Source organism: Rhincodon typus, chromosome 8 (genome assembly GCF_021869965.1).
Source record: "Rhincodon typus isolate 14 chromosome 8, sRhiTyp1.1, whole genome shotgun sequence".
Lineage (NCBI taxonomy): Eukaryota > Metazoa > Chordata > Chondrichthyes > Orectolobiformes > Rhincodontidae > Rhincodon > Rhincodon typus.
Genome location: NC_063339.1, coordinates 36,581,427 through 36,600,889, shown reverse-complemented (window position 1 = coordinate 36,600,889; position 19,463 = coordinate 36,581,427). Strand labels below are relative to the sequence as shown.

General features: G+C 38.9%; 1 protein-coding gene across 17 annotated transcripts in view; it reads right to left on the bottom strand.

Annotated features, from left to right (window-relative positions):
- mark3a (MAP/microtubule affinity-regulating kinase 3a) overlaps positions 1–19,463 on the bottom strand; it is a 191,934-nt gene that overhangs the window by 31,708 nt on the left and 140,763 nt on the right. For 8 of the 17 annotated variants that reach the window (XM_048599715.1, XM_048599720.1, XM_048599730.1 and 5 more), the window contains 4 exons: positions 16,176–16,332; positions 15,628–15,842; positions 14,756–14,859; positions 9,540–9,800 (listed from right to left, as the gene is read on the bottom strand). In XM_048599715.1, the coding sequence (XP_048455672.1) occupies positions 9,540–9,800; positions 14,756–14,859; positions 15,628–15,842; positions 16,176–16,332 (737 nt within the window). Of the gene's footprint in view, positions 1–7,928; positions 8,030–9,539; positions 9,801–14,755; positions 14,860–15,627; positions 15,843–16,175; positions 16,333–19,463 lie in introns of those variants that run through there. The other 9 variants (XM_048599722.1, XM_048599723.1, XM_048599724.1 and 6 more) reach the window with 6 other exon arrangements.

Sequence of the window (19,463 nt, the reverse complement as noted above, 5' to 3'; positions counted from 1 at the left end):
TAACATTAATTAAGGGTCTTATAGCAAAGTATCATTTAGGCAGGAGTAAATATAACATGATAGAAATTTACATTCAGTTAATGTGTGAGAAATGTGTATTCATAACTAAATTTCAATAAAGATCTGAAGTGGAATGGGAAAATAGGTTAAAAAGGTCCAAGACAGTGGGGATGCAGTGACTGACACTGAAATCTCAGTGAAGATATATTCTATTGAGGAAGAAAAGCATTCTGGAAGGCTTCAGAATCTATGGTTAACTAAGGAAGTTATGGGAGGTGTAAAACTGAAAAAGGCGCACAGCTCTAAAAAACTTCATGATGGGGCAAATGATTTGGAAATATTTTAGAAACAGCAAAAGATGATCAAAAATTAATAGAGGAAGAAGTTGAAGTATGAGAGAAAACTAACAAGAAACATAAGCCATGGTCAGTAAAAACATCTACAACCATTCAAAAAGGAAAGCAATAACTATTAGTAAAAGTAAGCTCTTGTTCTAAAGGGGAGAGGCTGGCGAATTGATAATGGGAAACAAAGGAAATAGTACAAGTCTTGAACAAGTAGTTTATATTTATCTTTATAGTGAAAGTTACAAAATGATCGAAAGAATTCTTGAAATCAAGATGCAAAATTGAGGGAGGCTCTTGGAATAATCAATATACTATCGACAAAGTAATAGTAATTATAATGGGACTTAAGGTTAACAAGTCCTCTGGACTTGAAAGCCTGCATCCTAGAATATTAAAGTAACAGGTTAAAGAGATAATGGATGCATTGACTGTAACCTTCCAAAATTCTCTACATTCTGCAAAAGGTCCCCGCATGTTGGAAACAGAAAAAGCAAATTATGCTGTTTAAGGGGAAAATAGAAAGCAGGAAACTGTAGTTGGTCCATCATCTGTCATTGTGAAAATGGTAGAATCCATTACTAAAGAGGTAACACAGGACATATAGGAAAATCAAAATATAGTCAGGCAGAGTCAATATGATTTTGTGAAAGGGAAAGTTTTTGGATGGTTTAGAGTACTTTGTGTGTAACAAACAGGGTGAATAAAGGGGAGCCAGTAAATGTATTTGAGAAGTTAATGGCATTGAAGGTGATATACAGCATGGATAGAGGACTGGCTAATTAGGAGAAACACATTGGGGATAAATGGTCCTTTTTCAGATTGGCAATCTGTAACTAGTGGGAGAATAAAAGGTAAAATTGCCACAGACTTACTAGACCATAGAGCTGCTCTGCCCTTTATAGGGAGACAACTGGTGGTGGTTTCAATCAAAGAATCACCATGCCTCAGGTGTGGGGAGAGGTTGAGAAGGACAGTCCTTCATGATAACCTCAGGAAGTGTGGGAATTGAACTCATGCTGTTGGCATAACTCTCCATAGCAAACCAGCCATCAAGTCAACTGCGCTAAACCAACCCTGTGTTGGGCTTTCAACTGTTTACAGTCCATATCAATTACCTAGATTAAGAAACTGACTGTATTGTAGCCATTTCTTTTCTTTATTCTTTCATGGCATGAGCAGATTGCTAGGACCATTTGAAAAGGCATGCAAAACCCAACCAAATTGCCGAGAGGCTGAAGTCACATTAAGCCGGATCAGGTGAGGACAACCAGTTTCTGTCCCTGAAAGAATGTGAGTGAACCAGATGAATTTTTATGCTATGATTATCATTTCAGAGTCTAGCTTTATTTTCCAGATTTATTCATAGCATTAGCCTGTGCTTCTGGATTACTAATCCACTGAAATTATCACTATGACATGGTCTCCATAAATTTCCTGATGATATAAAGATAGGGCAGAAAGCAAATTATGAGAAGGACACAAAGGGTCTGCAAGAGGATACAGACAGTTCAAGTAAATAGGTAAAAATGTATCAGATAAAGTATAATGTGGAAAATTGTGATGTTTCCTGTGTCAGAAGGAAGAGTGTAAGAGCAGAATATTATTTAGACGGAGAGAGACTGAAGATGCTGCGGTTCTTCAATCATAAAGGTCTGCATACAAATGCAGCAAGTAGGATAGGATGGGACTTTTTTCACTGGAACGTAGGAGGTTCAGGGGTGACCTTATGGAGGTATATAAAATCATGAAGGGTATACATAAGGTGAATGGCAGGTGTCTTTTCCCTAGGGTGGGGGAGTTCAACTCTAGTGGTCATTTTTTAAGGTGTGCGGAGTAAGACTTAAAAAAGACTAGGGGCAATTTGTTTTTTTTTTATATACACAACGAGTGATTCGTGTGGAATGAACTTCCATAAAGAGGTGGTGGATGCAGGTGCAGTTACAACTTTTAAAAGATATTTCGATAAGTACATGAATAAGAAATGTTTGGAGCGATTTGGACCCAGGTGCTGGCAGGTGGGACTAGTTTGGGATTATGGTCAGCATGGACTGGTTGGATCGAAGGGCCTGTTTCCATACTGTATGGCTCTAGGACTTCAAGTACTTAAGACAGCAACTAGAATGTTGGTCTTTATTGTAAAGGAGGATAAAGTACAGTATTAGGACAAGTCTTGCTACAAATGTAGAAGGCACTGGTAAGATCACCTACAGGTGATGGCCTTACGGGAGGCAACGGCCCAGTGGTATTATCACTGGACTGTTAATCCAGAAACCCAGATAACGGTCTGGGGACCTATGGCAGATGGTGAAATTTGAATTCAATAAATATCTGGAATTAAGAATCTAATGCTGACTATGAATCCATTGTCAACGGTCAGAAAAACCATCTGGTTCAGTAATGTACTTTAGGGAAAGAAACTGCTCTTCTTACCTGGTCTGGCTTACATGTGACTCCAGACCCACAGCAATGTGGTTGACTCTTAACTGCCCTCTGGGCAATTTGGGATGGGCAATAAATGCTGCCTAGCCAGCGATGCCCTCATCCTGTGAATGAATAAAACAACAACCAAAAAAAAAAGGCACTACGTATAGGCTAATTCTGGAGATTAAAATGTTGTTTTGAGAGGAAAGGTTAAGCAGGTTAGGCCTGAATCCACTGGAGGATACAGCTAGTGTTTGGAATTTGTTCCTCCAGCAGCAGTGAAAGAATTGAATCAAGGGTGAGTTAAGCAGCACTTTGATTTCAAGAGAGTCAAGGGTCTACATCTGTGCTTCAGAAAATACTAGAGTCCATTGTTAAGGAAGAAACAACAAGACATTTAGAAAAGCTAACCACTTGACTCTGACTGTGTTTTTGTCAAAGGGAAATCATGTTTGACAAATTTGTTAGATTTCTTTGAAGATATAACAAGCAGAGTTCATGAAGAGGAATCAGTAGATTTGATGCATTTTAGATTTTTAGAAAGCATTCAATAAATTCAATGAAAGGCCATTACACATGATATTAGGGGTAATGCGTTGGTGTGGATTGACGACTGCTTAACATATTGAAAAGAGAGTTGGGATTAAATGGGTGTTTTTCACATTGGAAAGAAGTAACAAGTCAAGTACCACAGGACGATGTTCCAGGGCCTCAATTATTTACTATCTATATTAATGACTTGGGGGAGAGGGCAGAGCGTAATGTATCCAAATTTGTTAAGAATACGAAAATATGTGGGACACATATCTGCAAGAATGCATGGATTGATTCACTGAGTGGGCAAAAACCTGGCAGATGGAGTTTAATGTAGGAAAGTGAGGTCACACATTTTGGTGGCAAACTATTTCTTAAGTGGAGAGAGACAGAGGCAGATTATTATTTAAATGGAGACTCTAAAAATGTGTAGTGCAGAGACATCTGAGTATTTCTGTACATGAAACAAAATGTTGCCAAGCAGATGCAGCAAGTAATTAAGGTGGCAAATGGAATTTTGATCTTTAATGAAAACAGATAGGAGTTTAAAATTAGGTAAGTGTTGGTGAGGCTGCATCTGAAGTACTACGTACAATTTTTTAAAATAAAATGGTGTGGAAACAGGCCATTCAGCCCAACAGTCCACACTGGCCCTTCGAACAGCATCCCACCCAGATCCATCCCCCTCCCTATCTCTATAACCCTGCATTTCCCATGGCTAAACCACCTGAGCTGCACATTCCTGAAGACTATGGGTAGTTTAGCATGGTCAATCCACCCAACTTGCTTTATCTTTAGCCCATGTGAGGAAACCGGAGCATTGGGCAGAAACCCATGCAGACACAGGGAGAACGTGCAAACTCCACAAACACAGTCACCCGAGGGTGGAATCAACCCCAGGTCCCTGGTGCCGAGAGGCAGCAGTGCTAACCACTGAGCCACCGTGCCGCCCACCAGTTTGTTCCAGTATTTGAGAAAGGATGTACAAGACTATAAAGAGAGAGCAGCAGGAGTAAGCCATTCCGCCCATCGAGACTGCCCTGCCATTCAATAAGACAATGGCTGATCTGAATTTTGCCCTATGACCCTAGACTACTCCATAAGGGGAAACAACATCTCTGCAACAATCCTGTCAAGCCCCAATAGTCTTATATGTTTCAATAAATCTCCTCTCATTCTTCTAAACTGTAACAGGCACATGAATTTGACTGGGACAACACATCCACAATCGCACAAGCCAAACAGAGACACACTGGGGAATTCCTGGGGGCCTGGTATTCCAACCAGAACTCCATCAACAAACACGTTGAATTAGATCCGGTGTACAAACCACAGAAACAGAATTGGAAGTGGTACCAAACATCCGCAATAAACCGAGGCATACAAATAATAAGTGGGACAGTACACCGATGCTTCAGATGCACTGACAATGTTATGTAGCAGGGTGACGAAACATTTGCAACAAAACCCACCGGCTCAGCGAGCATGTCTACAAAATCCCTCCATAACTGGAATCAACTCAATGGCCTTTCCTAGGATCACAAGATGTCAGAGCAGAGTAGGCCATTCAGTTTATCAAGTTTGTCCCATCATTCAATGAGATCATGGTTGATCTGATGATCCTTAACCCCACTTTCCTGCCTATTCCCTATAACCCTTGATTCCCTTACTTATTAAAAATCCATGTCAGCCTTGAATATATTTAATGACAGCCCTCTGTGGTAAAGAATTCCACAGATTCCCACCCTCTCAGAGCCAAAATATCTCTCATCTCGGTCTTCAATGTGCAACTTCTTATCCTGAGATTATGCCCTCTGGTCCTAGATTCTCCCATAAGGGATAACAACCTTTCCGCATTTACCCTGTCAAGTCCCGTAAGGGGCTGTTTCAGTAAGGTCGCCTCGCATTATGTCTCCAACGCTCAGTATGTCTTTCCTTAGATAACGGATCAGAGCTGTTCACAGTATTCTAAGTGTAGTCTGACTAGAGCATTATATAGTTTAGCAAGACTTTCCTATTTTTATACTCCATTTCCTTGGAAATAAAGGCCAACAGTTCATTTACCTTTCCTATTCCCTGCTGAATATGCATAATTCATGATTCTTTGTCATGTATGCACAACAGCTTTCTGCAGTCTTACACCATGTAAATGTTGGGGTTGTCTGCTCTTCCTGCCTAAGTGCATACCCTTACATTTTACCACGTCATATTCCATCTGCCAAGTTTTTGCCCACTCACCGAGTTGTCCAAACCCCTCTTACAGACTCTTTATATCACTGGGACTACTTGCCTTCCCACCTATCTTTGAGCTATCCACAAACTTGGAGACAATAACATGACTTCCCTCATTCAAGTCAATAATATATGTTGAAAATAATTGTGGCCCCAGCACAGATACATGTGGCACTCTACTAGTTACACGCTGCCAGCCTTAAAATGCAGTTTTATGTAACTCTGTCTGCTATTAGCAGTCAATCCTCTATCCATTTTAATACGCCACCCTTAGCACAACAGGGTCTTATTAAGTAGCCTTGCGCGCAGTACCTTATTGAACACCTTTTGGAAATACATGTGATTAAAATTAGTTCAAAATAGATTCACTAGGCTGATTCCTGGGGTGAAGTGGTTGACTAACTGGAGAACAGCTAAATATCTGTATTTATTAGGTTTTAGAAGAACGAGGGGTGATCTTATTGAAACATACAAGATTCTGAAGGGGCTTGACAGTACAGACATTAAGATGTTTTCACCAGTGGGTGAATCTTGAACTTCGGGTTGATTGTTATAGAGTAAGGGGACACTCATTTAAAACTGCGGTGCAAAAGAATTTCTTCATCCATAAGGTTGTGAATACCTGGAATTTGCTACCAGAGGGTCGTTGAGGCTAAATCAAAGACGTATTTAAAGAGGAGGTTGATAGATTTCTGAAACGTCTTAGTTGAGGGTTATGATGAGCTGGCATAAATGACATGTTGAGGCCTGGGGCAGATCAGCCATGATCTTAATGAAAAATGGGACAGGCTTGTTAGGCTGAATAGCCTAATTCTGTTCCTTTTTTTATGCTCTTATTACATACAAACTAGGAGCAGAAGCATGCCATTCAACCCCTTGAGCCATTCAATACGGGCATGCCTGATCTGATCATGGCTCCGATTCTATTTTGAGCCTACCCGCAATAACTTTTCACTCCCTTTTTGGTTAAGTATCTATCTCTACCTTCAGAAATGTTCAATGACCTTGCTTCTACCACTCTTTAGGGAAGAGAGTTCTAGAGTCGCAACTGTCAGAGAAAAACATCTCCATTGTCTTAAATGGGACTCCCTTTATTTTTAAACTGCTAAGTTAAAGTGTCTCCCGCAAAAGGAAAATATCCTTTCAGCATCCACCCTGTCAAGTCTTTTGAGGATCTTGTATCTTTCATCAAGATTGTCTCTCAATCTTCTGAACTCAAATGAAGAAATCCAGCCTTTCTGACCACACCAAGTATTAATCAAGCGAATGTTCTTATAACACATTCGAATGCATTTATATATTTTTTCAAATAAGGAAATCAAAACTGCATACAGAACTCCAGATGCCCGATACAACTGTAGTAAAACCTCTCTATTTTTATACTTCATCCCCTCACAATAAAACGACAACTTTGTCATTTGTCTTTCTTATCACTTGCTATACCTGCATGTTAAAATTATGATCCATGCACCAGGACACCCAGTTCACCCTGAATGCCCTAGTTTTGCAATATCACAACACTGACATAATATATTTTTCATTATTCTTGTCAAAGTAGACATTTTACTAAATCTGCCAATTTTTTGCCCAGTCATTTAATCTAAATATATTGCTTCACAGTCCTTATGTCCTTTTCACAACATACTTTTGAATCATTACCAATTTAATGACCAGGGGATCCTTTCATTATTGCAAGGAACTGTAAATAGTTGAGGTACCAGCACAGATCCCTGTGGCAGTCTACTCTTCACACCTTGATAACCTGAAAACGATTCACTTTTTCCTACTCCCCATTTCCAGTTACTGAACCAATATTTATCCGGGGTAATGTGTTACCCCCACGAAGAACTTTTATTTTGTGTAGTAATATTTGATGTGTGCTTTGTCAAATCCCTTCTGGAAATCTAACCCCATTCACAAACTCCCCTTTGTCTACATTGCTTGTTACTGCCTCAGAACTGCACAAAATTAGTCAAACATGATTGCCCTTTTACATGTTGACCCTGCCAGATCGCATTCAGATTTAAGTGTTATGCCCTAACCTCTTTAATAACGGACATCAACAGTTTCCTTATACAGCACAGTAGCTCAGTGGTTAGCGCTGCTGCCTCACAGTGCCAGAGACCTGGGTTCAATTCCAATCTTGGACGACTGTGTGGTTTCCGCCAGGTGCTCCGGTTTCCTCCCACAATCTAAAGATGGGCAAGTTAGTGGATTGCCCCATTGTGTTGAGGGTTGTATAGGTTAGGTGCATTTGCAACAGGAAATGTAGGGTTACAGGGATAGGGTATGCAGATTAGTCTGGGTAGCATGCTCTTCGGAGGGTTGTGTGGACTTCTTGGGCCAAATGGCCTGGTTCCACAGTATGGAGATTCTATGAAATATGAAGCTAACCAGCCTGTAGTTTCCAGATTTCTGTATTCCTCCTTTCTTGAATTTACGAATCGCATTCACTACTTTCCAATTTAATGGGACTTTTCCAGAATCCAGGAAGTCTAGAAAACAAAACCAATGGAGCTACTATCTCAGCAGCTACTCCTTTTATGCTCACTTTATTTAATCTTTGCCTTTTAAATACATGCAGAAACACTTAACATCTATTTTTATATTTTTTAGCTAGCTTGTCCTTGTTCTCTAATTTCTCCCATACTAATCTTTGAGCCATACATTTAACCCTCTAATATTATTTACCCTATACCAATTTGCTTGTGGCTGCAGTAGTGATCCAGAGATATTATCATTGAGATGCTGCTTTTTAATTTAGCAACTAGCTGCTGGTATTCACTCAACAGAAGTTCCTCAGAGTTTTATGTCTTTTGTATCTAACTGAGCACAATCACTGGATTCTGCCCCTCCAGCCTACAGGTGTCGCAAGCCCTGGCATCAGTCTGGCAACACAGACATTTGGACTTTTCTTCTTAGCTGCATATATCCTAATGCCTGGGAGGATAGTTCAGGCAGGAAACCTCTCAATCTTTATGATTCCAGAAATATTTCAATCCCCTTGACTACACTGCTTGCTCCTATCATTTCATTCCTATTAATCTGTCCTGCTTGAATGGCATCCTGCAATGTGGTGTCTTAGTCAATTTGTTTGGCCGCTTTGCAGAGTTTGCTTTCATCCACATAACAAGCTTGACGTTCATGCAACCTAAGAAAATTGCAAAGGCTGAGGCTTGTCCACTTCTGCCTATTGATTCTCATACATGCCTCACTCACAGTTGTGTACACTCCCTGTTCCTGGCTAATAAGAAAATGCTATCCTAAGGTGAGTAATTGCCGTTTAGAACAAAGCATCCATGTAACTTCTTTCCTCTCTGATGCAACAGTGTCAACAACTCAGCTTCCTGTTCATAACTCTGAGCCAAAGCTATTTGCGTTGCAGACACACACTGCGGATATGACTAACCTGGATCACATTGGTATCCAGGACTGTCCACATTCTGCAGTCACATGGGGACAGGCAGGAAATGTAATTAAAGTCACATTAGATCAACCATCATCTTAGTGGATCAGGTTTGAGGGGCCAAATGGCTCACTCCCGCCATATTTCCTACATCCTTATGTTACTTTCAATGTTGCATGTGGAATATGCCTTTGTGCAAAATGGCAGCAGCATTCAGTACATGAAAGTGGTGACCACACTTGAAACACAACTCATTGATAATATGGGAAATACTGAGGATATAAAAAATACCATTAAATTGCAAGTTTTAGGTTTATTGCTAGCAATGTCGTGTAATAAATAATTCTGGAAAGGGGCAAATTCAACCAACCAGAATACACCTGTGGACAATGTTTGAGTGACCCCAGTAATAATTTTGCATTGCTATTCAAGCTCAAGTAACGATTAAAAGGTCAACCTGAATTTGTCAAGTATAAAAACACTGGAATGGATGCCTGTTAAATACTTTTACAAGCTCTATCATTATCAAATTTCTCTCTTTATATTTTATGCAAGCTAGCACCTTGCAACTTTATTCAAAATCATATAATTATACTCACCTTCTCGTGAGCTTTGAGGTCAATTTACTAAAGAGGTTTGTAGAGCCTCGGCTTCGTGTTTGTGATAGAGGAGTGGCATCGTGAGACAGTGTTGGAGATGCAGGTGGTCCATTATATGTTGCGTTTCGTCGTTCTCTAAGCTGGCCACCATGGAAAGTGCTACGACTGGCAGTTCCTCTGGGGAAACGCAGGCGGTCAGGAGTGGTTGTGCTGCTGATACTATGGGTGGAGGTCACAGGTGTCCTCTGACCTGGAGCAGTGCTACAAGAATGCATATAGTTATTTTTAAAAAAGTAGCTGTTATTGTAAGTAATTAAGTAGTAGCAAAACATTTTGGACATTAAAAATACTCCCGCGTACACTACACTACCAGTTCTTGAAATTTCTTTCTAGAGAAATGAAATATTAGTAACTAACATACATCAGAAAAACTTAAGGAAACTATCTGTTGTTGAAAATTTGGCTTGTGCAAGATAAAAATACCAACTGAAACAATAATAGCCATTTAGTAGTACAGCGCTTGAGTACTGTTAGAAAAAAGATGCATTTTGTCTTGCATTCATCAGGACAATGTACAAGAAACACCAAAGTAAAGGGAAAGCGACATTTATACTATAAAGATACAGGAGTACTGATTGGCTGGTAAGCAGATTCCAATTGGTAGAGGTGTTGCCAGGGAGAATACATCAGTTAATGACCACTGACATTTAACTGCCAAGCTTTGTTTAAATTTTAAATCAGAACGATTGACACTAATTGCTCAAGCCATTAGAAGAATACAATTATTACTGTAAAAGTGTCTTTTGTAACTACTTAAATTCCAATATTATTGCAAACACATTGGGCATTAAAAATACTCTCAATATACTACCAGGTCTCAGAAGTTCTTTCTGGTGAAATAAAATTTTCAATTAACATACATTAGAAATGAACCAGAGATTGGCTGGGACCTATTTTATTGAATTGAAACAAATGAAACATGTCCTTTCTGCCCGAAAGGAACAGGGACCTGCAAATGTGGCTCCCCAAGCACACAATTATGCAATACTGTATGCCCCACTAACAATCCTAAATTGGTTGTCTGTCTAATTCTACGCACACTTAGCTTTATTTAAGCAAATGTTGTCCAATTGCAGAATTACATCTAATGTTGGACATTGCGTTGAGTTTTGCAAGCTCAGGCTGGTTGGGTACAGTAGGTAGCTTATTTCTTATGAACACCTAAAGGGTTGTGTTTGATATGACTCACCACCAATTTTTTTTAACGTATGACCTAAATACCCTGCATCACATCTGCATCAAAATTCATATTCCATTCTACTCCTTTCATAAAATAGAATCCCTATAGAGTGCAAACAGGTCATTCAGCCTAACAAGTCCATGCTGACTATGCGAGGAGCATCACACCCAGTCTCAACCCCATACCCTATCCCTGTAACCCTGCACTTCCCACGGCTAATCCATCTATCTTACACATTCCTGGACACTATGGGAAATTTAGCATGGCCAATTCACCTAACCTGCACATCTTTGGACTGTGGGAGGAAATTGGAGCACCTGGCAGAAAGCTACGCAGACACAGGGAGAATGTGCAAACTCCACACAGACAGGAGACCAAGGCTGGAATCAAACCCAGGTCCCTGGCACCGTGCTGCTCCTTTGAAGACGACAGAATGACTTTTTAGCAACATCCTGTTGTGGGTGAAAAGCACTCATGTTGCTACTCAGCAGCAGCATGAAAAGCTAGCTCCACCTATTGCTCAAACTTTTGATACCCGAGGAAAACTGGACACTTCTCAGGAACCAAAATAATTATCTTAGGTTTGTCAGGAGTTTGCATGATTTGCAGTGAGAATGATCTGAGCAGGATAACTTTGAAGCACTCTATTTCAGTATCAAGCTCGCATGATTGAATAAATGGCTCAGGCCCTATTTATGAGGTTGCTATTTGGGCCACTCTTTCAGCCTTGGAATTGTAGGAAGCCCAATGTGTATATTGACCAGTGAAGAGGCGCTTGCAGGAGGCAGTAGTAGAGAACCCCATAGCTGATTTCTCACCTAAGGCATCAAGAAAAGGAAGCACATGTGTCTGCTCCATTTCAAGTGTAAGTTTGAATGCAGGATGGAACCATTAAGACGCAAGGAAATTTTTACTTGTAGCTACAGTTTCAAATATAGCAAACATAACACCTACATATTGGAAATATGAAAGGGGTTGGGGGTTAGACGTCATTCCATCGAATTTAGACTTGTCATGGAATCCAACAAAAACATTTGAGAAAGCTGGGTCTCCCAGACATACCACGGCAACACTATCTATTGAGGCAGATGTAGTGTTTCTAGAACTGAACGAAACTGGGCAAGTTGCTAAGTTCATAAATTCAATATTTATTGATTCACGCAATGGAGACAGGTCTATATCATCATATCCAGCTGCAGTGCAAATACATATGGCATCCTTGTGTACATTGTTGACTAGGCTAACTATGTCAAATGTGCACATGGACACTTGTTTTTCTATCAATATGCAAGTCCAGTATGATGTTTGCAAATGTGAAGGAATCATTCACTGTGTACATGGAAAACTTGATCAAAACTGGTTGTAGCAAATCGTCTAACCATTGGCCAGTTCATCCTGTGCAAAACTGGTCATAAATAATACAGGGCATAAAGGTACATTACCCTTATGCAACTTGGGCAGCCCATACATTGAATAAGCCAAGAGGACGAACCTTATTGCATTTAACACCTCATCCAGCAGCACATTGCTCTTTCGGAAGTCCAGCAATGAGTGGGTAAAAATTTGAACCCACTGGTTCTATTGCTCAGCATGACCAGACAGCCTTACTTGAAAGCAAGCTAAAAATTCCTCAGTGTGAAAAGGATTATGTTGACAACTAATTCAGGATTGTCACCCTCAGGTTCACAGAATGGTGCACTTGTATGTACTCGAAAATATATACGAAAACACATGGGACGCCATTCGTTGTAGACAGTGTTCAGTTCTGGTTTCTCTGTTATTATTAAAGGATATTATTAAACTAGAGAGAGGGCTCAGAGGAGATTTACCAGGATGTTGCCAGGAATGGAAAGTTTAAGTTATAAGAGGAGGTTGGATAGGCTGAGACTTTTTTCAATGGAACATAAAAAGTCAAAAGGTGATCTTGTAGAGGTTTATAAAATAATGAGGGGTATAGATAAGGTGAATGGCAGGTGTCTTTTCCCTAAGGTGGGGGATTTCAAGACTGGGGGCACAATTTTAAGGTGAGAGGAGAAAGATTTAAAGAAGTCATGAGAGGCATTTTTTTCTGTTTTTACAGAGTGTGTTTCGTGTGTGGAATGAACTTCCAGAGGAAGTGGTGGATGTGGGTACAAATACAATGTTTAAAAGACATTTAGGTAAGTATATGAATAAGAAACGCTTGGAGGGATATGGACCAAGTGCAGGCAGATGGGACTAGTTTAGTTTGGGATTATGGTCAGGATAGACTGGTTAGACCAAAGGGTCTGTTTCTGTGCTGTATGACTCTATGACTGACAGAAAGAACAGGTACACACACTGCATCTGTTTCGACTAATTATTCTCTGGTTTGTTTCTTAACGTTATGCTTTGGCCAATCAGGTCAACCAGCATGTTTGAAAACTTAAAAGTTTGACAGTTAACTTTGAGTCATCCACTGGTGCATTCTCAACAGCAGTACTTCTACTAATCAGTGTCCACTTACTAACCTATCAGCACTCTCCTCTCCTACAGTATAAACAATGTTTTCCCCTTTGGTATTTCTTGTGAATCATCCTGATGAGTGCAAGCGGAACAGTATCAGCAAAATTATTTTTACCGTTATTGTTACACAAACAGTACTGTGTGAATATCAAACTGGAAAGGCAAATTCACAATTGCATAAAGATATATGTCCTTAGTAAATAAGCACAAACTATGAATCACTGAAAGCTCTATTTACTGAATTTTACTACAGTAGAAATGTGAGAAACGTATTGGACTGGAAACTATTCTACAACCATCCAAATTCATTTTGGATGGCCAGAATTGTGCATAACATTATATTTTTTGTGACCTATTCATAGCTGAAAATATTCCCTTAGTTCCCTTAGATTAAGAGCTAAGAGAACAAAAGTCACTCAGATTTTTTATGGTGCAGCAAGAGGCTATTGGGCCCCAATCACCATCTTGAGCATTATCCATTTGTTATTTAAAACTGTAGTCCTAATGAATAGTAATCACCTTAACGGTAACTAGTGATGGGCAATAAATGCTAGTATAGCCTGCAAAGCCCACATCCTGTAAATGGATAAAAAAAATTTAAAATTTCTCCTTTGCAACTTTAATAACAAAGTTAATTCAGATTTTCTGTCTGCTTCTTAAGTTGATGAATTAGATCAAATTATTCACTGAAGCTTGAAACAAATTACAATTTAACATAACTGCAAACAAATGTTACATAGGTGTTTCAACACTGAGTAAATATAGGCGCTGAACCAGGTTGCAACTAAATCCGTGCAATTGTTTAGATTCCAAAACATACATAGCGAAGTTAAACAAAAAAACAGGACAAATAAGAAAATATCAGCACATAGATTTAAAGAATTATCCTCCTTTGCTTACTTAGGCCGGAAGTAATCTGCTTCATTGTCTATTGCAGGCATCATCTTGGTAGCATACCCTGAGCCTGACATGGACATTGACTTCTGATGTCGCAATCGGGCAGAAGTGGAAGATGTAGTAGAAGCGGATGTAGATGCAGGAGGAGATACATATGCAGACGCAGAACTAGTCGCACAAGCAGACATTTCTGTCAGGCTGTGATGAAGTGTGGTTGAGATAGAGGCAGAAGCAGACAGAAGTACAACATGGAGCACAATGTTGAACAAGTGCAAATTAAAAGAAAGAAAACACCATGCTGTTAAAGAAGCTAGCTGTGTTTTTACTTTTTAAATTAAACAACAGAAAAGGCAGAAGAAAACAGCAGTTTAAAAACTGCAAAGCAGTAAAGTACTCTATTGTTATTTCAGTACTATGCCCATTGCAATTTTTAGGCAACAATGCTATTCCAGCACATTTAAAGATCTATTTGAAGAGGTTTTTTTTTTTACAAAATCCTTCATTGCAATATGTTTGCATTTGGATATTATTGGTACAGATAAATACTTCCAAAATAAAATCAATTCTGCATTACCAAACATCTTTGACTAATTACCTGTTTTCCTTTCCATTCTGTAACACTGAATGCCTATCTACGTTTGTTCTTTCACTGCAGACGTACGTATTCCTTCGGGTCATTCCTCCAGACACGGTGTTATTCTGAATAGACAAATAAGCATTGATTTATTTTCAAAATGCTTCTCTGTTGATTTAATAATTCAATTCTTCTTTTAGTGCTTTTCCTGCTAGGATTGCTTGTGCTTTGAAATGCTGACCTCTACAGTTGCAACCAGCTACATTCAATAATGAACAAAAATGAGGTGGAATTCTCCCAGCAGATTCTGAGGCTTTCCACCAAACAATCGATCTAGCAATCTGGCCGATAAACTGGCAAAGTTTATTTAAAAGTACTGGTCATTATTTGGAATTCTGATCTGTGATCCCCTGCATTCACTGCCCAATGCTCTATTGCCACAGGATGTTTATTAAAAATGTTTGTAATCACACAATCTGCAATACTATTTTCAGCTTAGACTCAGTTATTGCACTGTTGCCTGACAGTCAGAAGACTGTGGGTTCAAAAGGAAGTATAAAGACATGAGTAAACCATCATGTATTTTTCCCTCTTATTGAACATAAATATGCCATAGCACAATTTGAAAGAGAATAGGATTATTTCCATTGTTCTAATCAAAATTTATTTCTCAAGTAATATCTCCAAAACAGATTACTGTATCTGATTAGTTATCTCATTGTCTCAGTGATTGCATTCCACAGATATCTGTAATTGGTTGTGGAACATTCAAGACATCCTGAGGTTTGAAATTTGTTTTTCAAAGAGGTTCTTTAATTTTCTCTTCTTTACATATTACTTTAGAACTAGTGATAAATATAATTTAACAGTATAACTGGCATCAGTATACTTACACTACTTACAACAGAACTCTTCTTGCGATCAGGAATCTCTGCTTTGTTCGGGTTGTTAGCACTTCCCAACTTCGGACTAGGAGGAGTAATTCCTCTTCCTCCTACAGCAGTGGTGCTAGATTTCCTTGACTGAACTTCCTCCTTTAAGTCACTATCTGCAGTACTAGTTTGACTTCTCTTTGGATAGGATACCACAGGTGGAATGGAGGGTCCAGCTTCAAAACCAAAAATTCTGATTAAGTCTTTCACAATTTGTAATTAGTGTTACTCGGAAATTTATTAGAATAATTTAACCAGGTATGTGATGTCAGATATGTATTAGTTACCAGGTTTTGGTAATACACTGGTCTGTGGATTTTTGGCAATGAAATGAGTACCTTCACCATTAGCTCTTACGATAGTGCAATTGTTAATCTTATTAAAACACTAGTCCACATAGGTACTATATGTTTTCTGTTGATACAGTAAGGCAAGAATAAAACACATAATATTTAGTTTAACATACAGAACAATCAAGCTACCATAGCAAAATGACTCTGAACACTTACCATGATCACTGTACCGTCGTTGCTTTTGATTGGCTGATATACTTCTTTGGACCTTATGGTGGGAAGGAGATTGTCCGGTACTATTATTGAGGTCACTGCTTGGCCTGATCTTAGCTAAGGAAAGGTTACTGCTGGAGCTTGAATCACTGACTTCCAACTGAGAGGGTAATGAAGCAAATTTAGTTGAGAAGCAAACAAAAGTTCCTTCAAAAGTATCATTATAACAAAACCAAGTTCCAGTTTGGTGCATTTCATTCATATTCCCATCCGCAACCTACAAACGTATTAATGTGATATTTGATATGGATAGAGGGTTTATTGAGCCCTACTTATGAAGTTAGAAACTATCTGCATGCCTATTTTAACATGAAATGATTGAGGTCTGAGGAATATCTTTTCAACATGAAACTTCATTAATGAGGGCTTCCAAATCAAATCTTATCCTTATAGCAAATCTCCAAATTTCCCTTTACTTTAGAAAAAAAAAGAGAAAAAAACTGCAGCAATGTTCACAACAGCAACTTCACTGGACAAACTGAGGTCTTTTAATTCATTCTGGTGTTAAGATCACTAGATTTTCAAAACCCTTCTTACACCAGTGATTCAAATATGGCAAAGTAACTGAATTCCATATCCACAATATTTGCACATACATGCGTCTAAGCCAGAAGAAATGTACTATAAAAAGCTTCTGGTTAGAGTTGGTATAAAAGCTGAAGCATGAAAGCTTTACCAGATATAGGCACTATCATGAAATTAAGCATTTACATTAAGTGGTTATTTCCGAATTTATTTTGAACTAGCAGCAGAAATGGAATATTTCAATTCCAGCCATTCTATCCAGATTATCTGGAGCTAACTGATTACAGACAATACTTTGGAGAAGTTTGCACTACAGAAAAATACCTAAAGGCATCTGTCAAGGGAGGTGGTAGCATGGTGGTATTGTCACTGGACTAGTAATCCAATAACTCAGGCTAATGCTGTGTGGGGATGGGTTCAAATTCCACTATAGAATCATAGAATCACTACAATGTGGAAGCAGGCCATTTGGCCCATCGGGTCAATAGCAACCCTCTGAAGAGTATCATATACCCAGACCCACCCCTCTACCTATCCATGTAACTCTGCATTTCCCATGGCCAATCCATCTAATCTACATATCTTTGGATTATGGGAGGAAACCGGAACACCAGAAGAAACCCATGCATGGGGAGAATATGCAAACTCCAGACAGACAGACAGACAGACAGACAGACAGTCACCCAAGGCTGAAATCGAAACCAGGTCCCTGGCTTTGTGAGGCAGCAGTGCTAACCACTGAGCCACTGTGCCGCCCTTTGGTGCAATATGAATTCAACTGATAAACCTAGAATTAAAAGCTAGTCTAATGGGGACCATGAAATTATTCTTGTTCATCATAAAAATGCACAAGATTCACTAATGTCTTTTAGGGGGAGAAAATTTGCCATTCTCACCTGGTGTGGCCTACATATGACTCCAGATCCACAGCAATGTAATTGACTCTCAAATACCCTCTAAAATGGCCTAGCAAGCCAGTGTATCTAATTGCTTCAAAGTCTCAAAAGGAATTACATTAGTTGGATCACCTGGTATTAACAGCTCTATGGTGTATTTACATCACACAGACTGCAGCAGTTCAAGACAGCAGCTCACCACCACATTCCCACAGGCAATTAAGGACAATAAATGCTGGACCAGTCAGTGATGCCCAAATCCCATGAATGAATGGGAAAAAAGTTCCACATGAAAGACAATTAGTTGTTGTACAGGATCAGCGTAAACACTGTTTACAAGTTTAAAAATTGGCTGACAAGTAGAAGTAACTAGTGCTTGTTAGACAGGTCAAGTCAGAATTGACAAGGATTGAAGTACTGGCCTAGGACTCTATGCTATCACCAATAATTTAAATTTACATTAAATGTCCTGAATTTGGGAATCTAATGTAAACAGGTCAAATTTACTGATGATATCAAGCTAACATGAACAGTGAATTCAGGATAATTCAGAAATTACAAAATAAGTTTTATACATATTATGTAAATACCACAAAAACTGGCAGATTAAATTGAAAATAGACACATATGAAGAGTATTGAACATAGGAAGAAAAATAAGCTCTCTTACTTCATGAATGTGTACATTGAATTGGAGCAGCCATCAACAATATTTAGATAGACAGAAGGATACAAGACAGATACAGTCATGATTAAACTGATACACTGAGCAACCTAATGAGTTCTCATCACCAAGACCCAGGGCCATTTCCAAATTTGCACATACAAGAGCCATGTGGCCACTGTCAAAGGGTTGAAATTATGAGGAGGGGTTTGGGCATTTCAGCTTGGAATGGAAGGACCTATGAGGTGGCCTTAGCAAGATAATATAGTTATGGAAATGGAACAGATAAAGCCACAACAGTAATAGGAAAAGGAGACCTGATTTAAAATATGCAACCATAACAACACTAGCATTTTATACCACAGTCTCAACTGAACTACTGCGACTCCGAGAAAGTTAATTTAATAATTGTGTCTTTTGGGAGTATAGACCTTGAATATTGCTTTAAAAAAAAAAAAAAATCAATTTGAAGTTGTTTTGTCTTGCACTCATCACGATATTTCACAAGAACACCAATTCAAAGGAAAAACGAATATTTAGACTGCATGAGAGCAGAGTGCTGATTGGTTGGCATGTGGACACTGATTGAGGCATTCCTATAAAGTATCCATTAATGTTGATTAACAGTTAACCACCATGCTTTATTTAAAAATTTTAAACCAGGCAGGTCATATCTTTCTTTAAAAAAATTGCTAGATTTTGTTTGAGGTGTAATTGATCCTGACAAGGCCAGCATTTATTACCTATTCTTAAATTGTCTTTTGGGTCACCTTCTTGAACCACTATAGCAAAGGTGGCAAGGAGACAATGAGCCGTAAATAAAAAAAGGTGCTGAATTCAACCTTTCACTCTTCTCAGTTTCTGATTTCAGTTTTGCTAAACCAATTGTTACCTAAAACTGTTGTATTCTCGATGTAGAATGGAAATTAGTTTGGGCAAGTGGGACTATCCTACACACTATATCTTAGTATTTAGCTCACCTGTCTGCTTTCTATGCAGCACAGTTGTAATTCTGGATAGCATGAAATATGGGAGAAATTTACACTGCAAAGTAGATAGAAAAAGGAGGGCAATCGATATTACTTTGGCCACACTGGATTGTAAAGGTGTCGGGTTGGTTCAGTGTTAGCATTCTTGCATTTGAGTC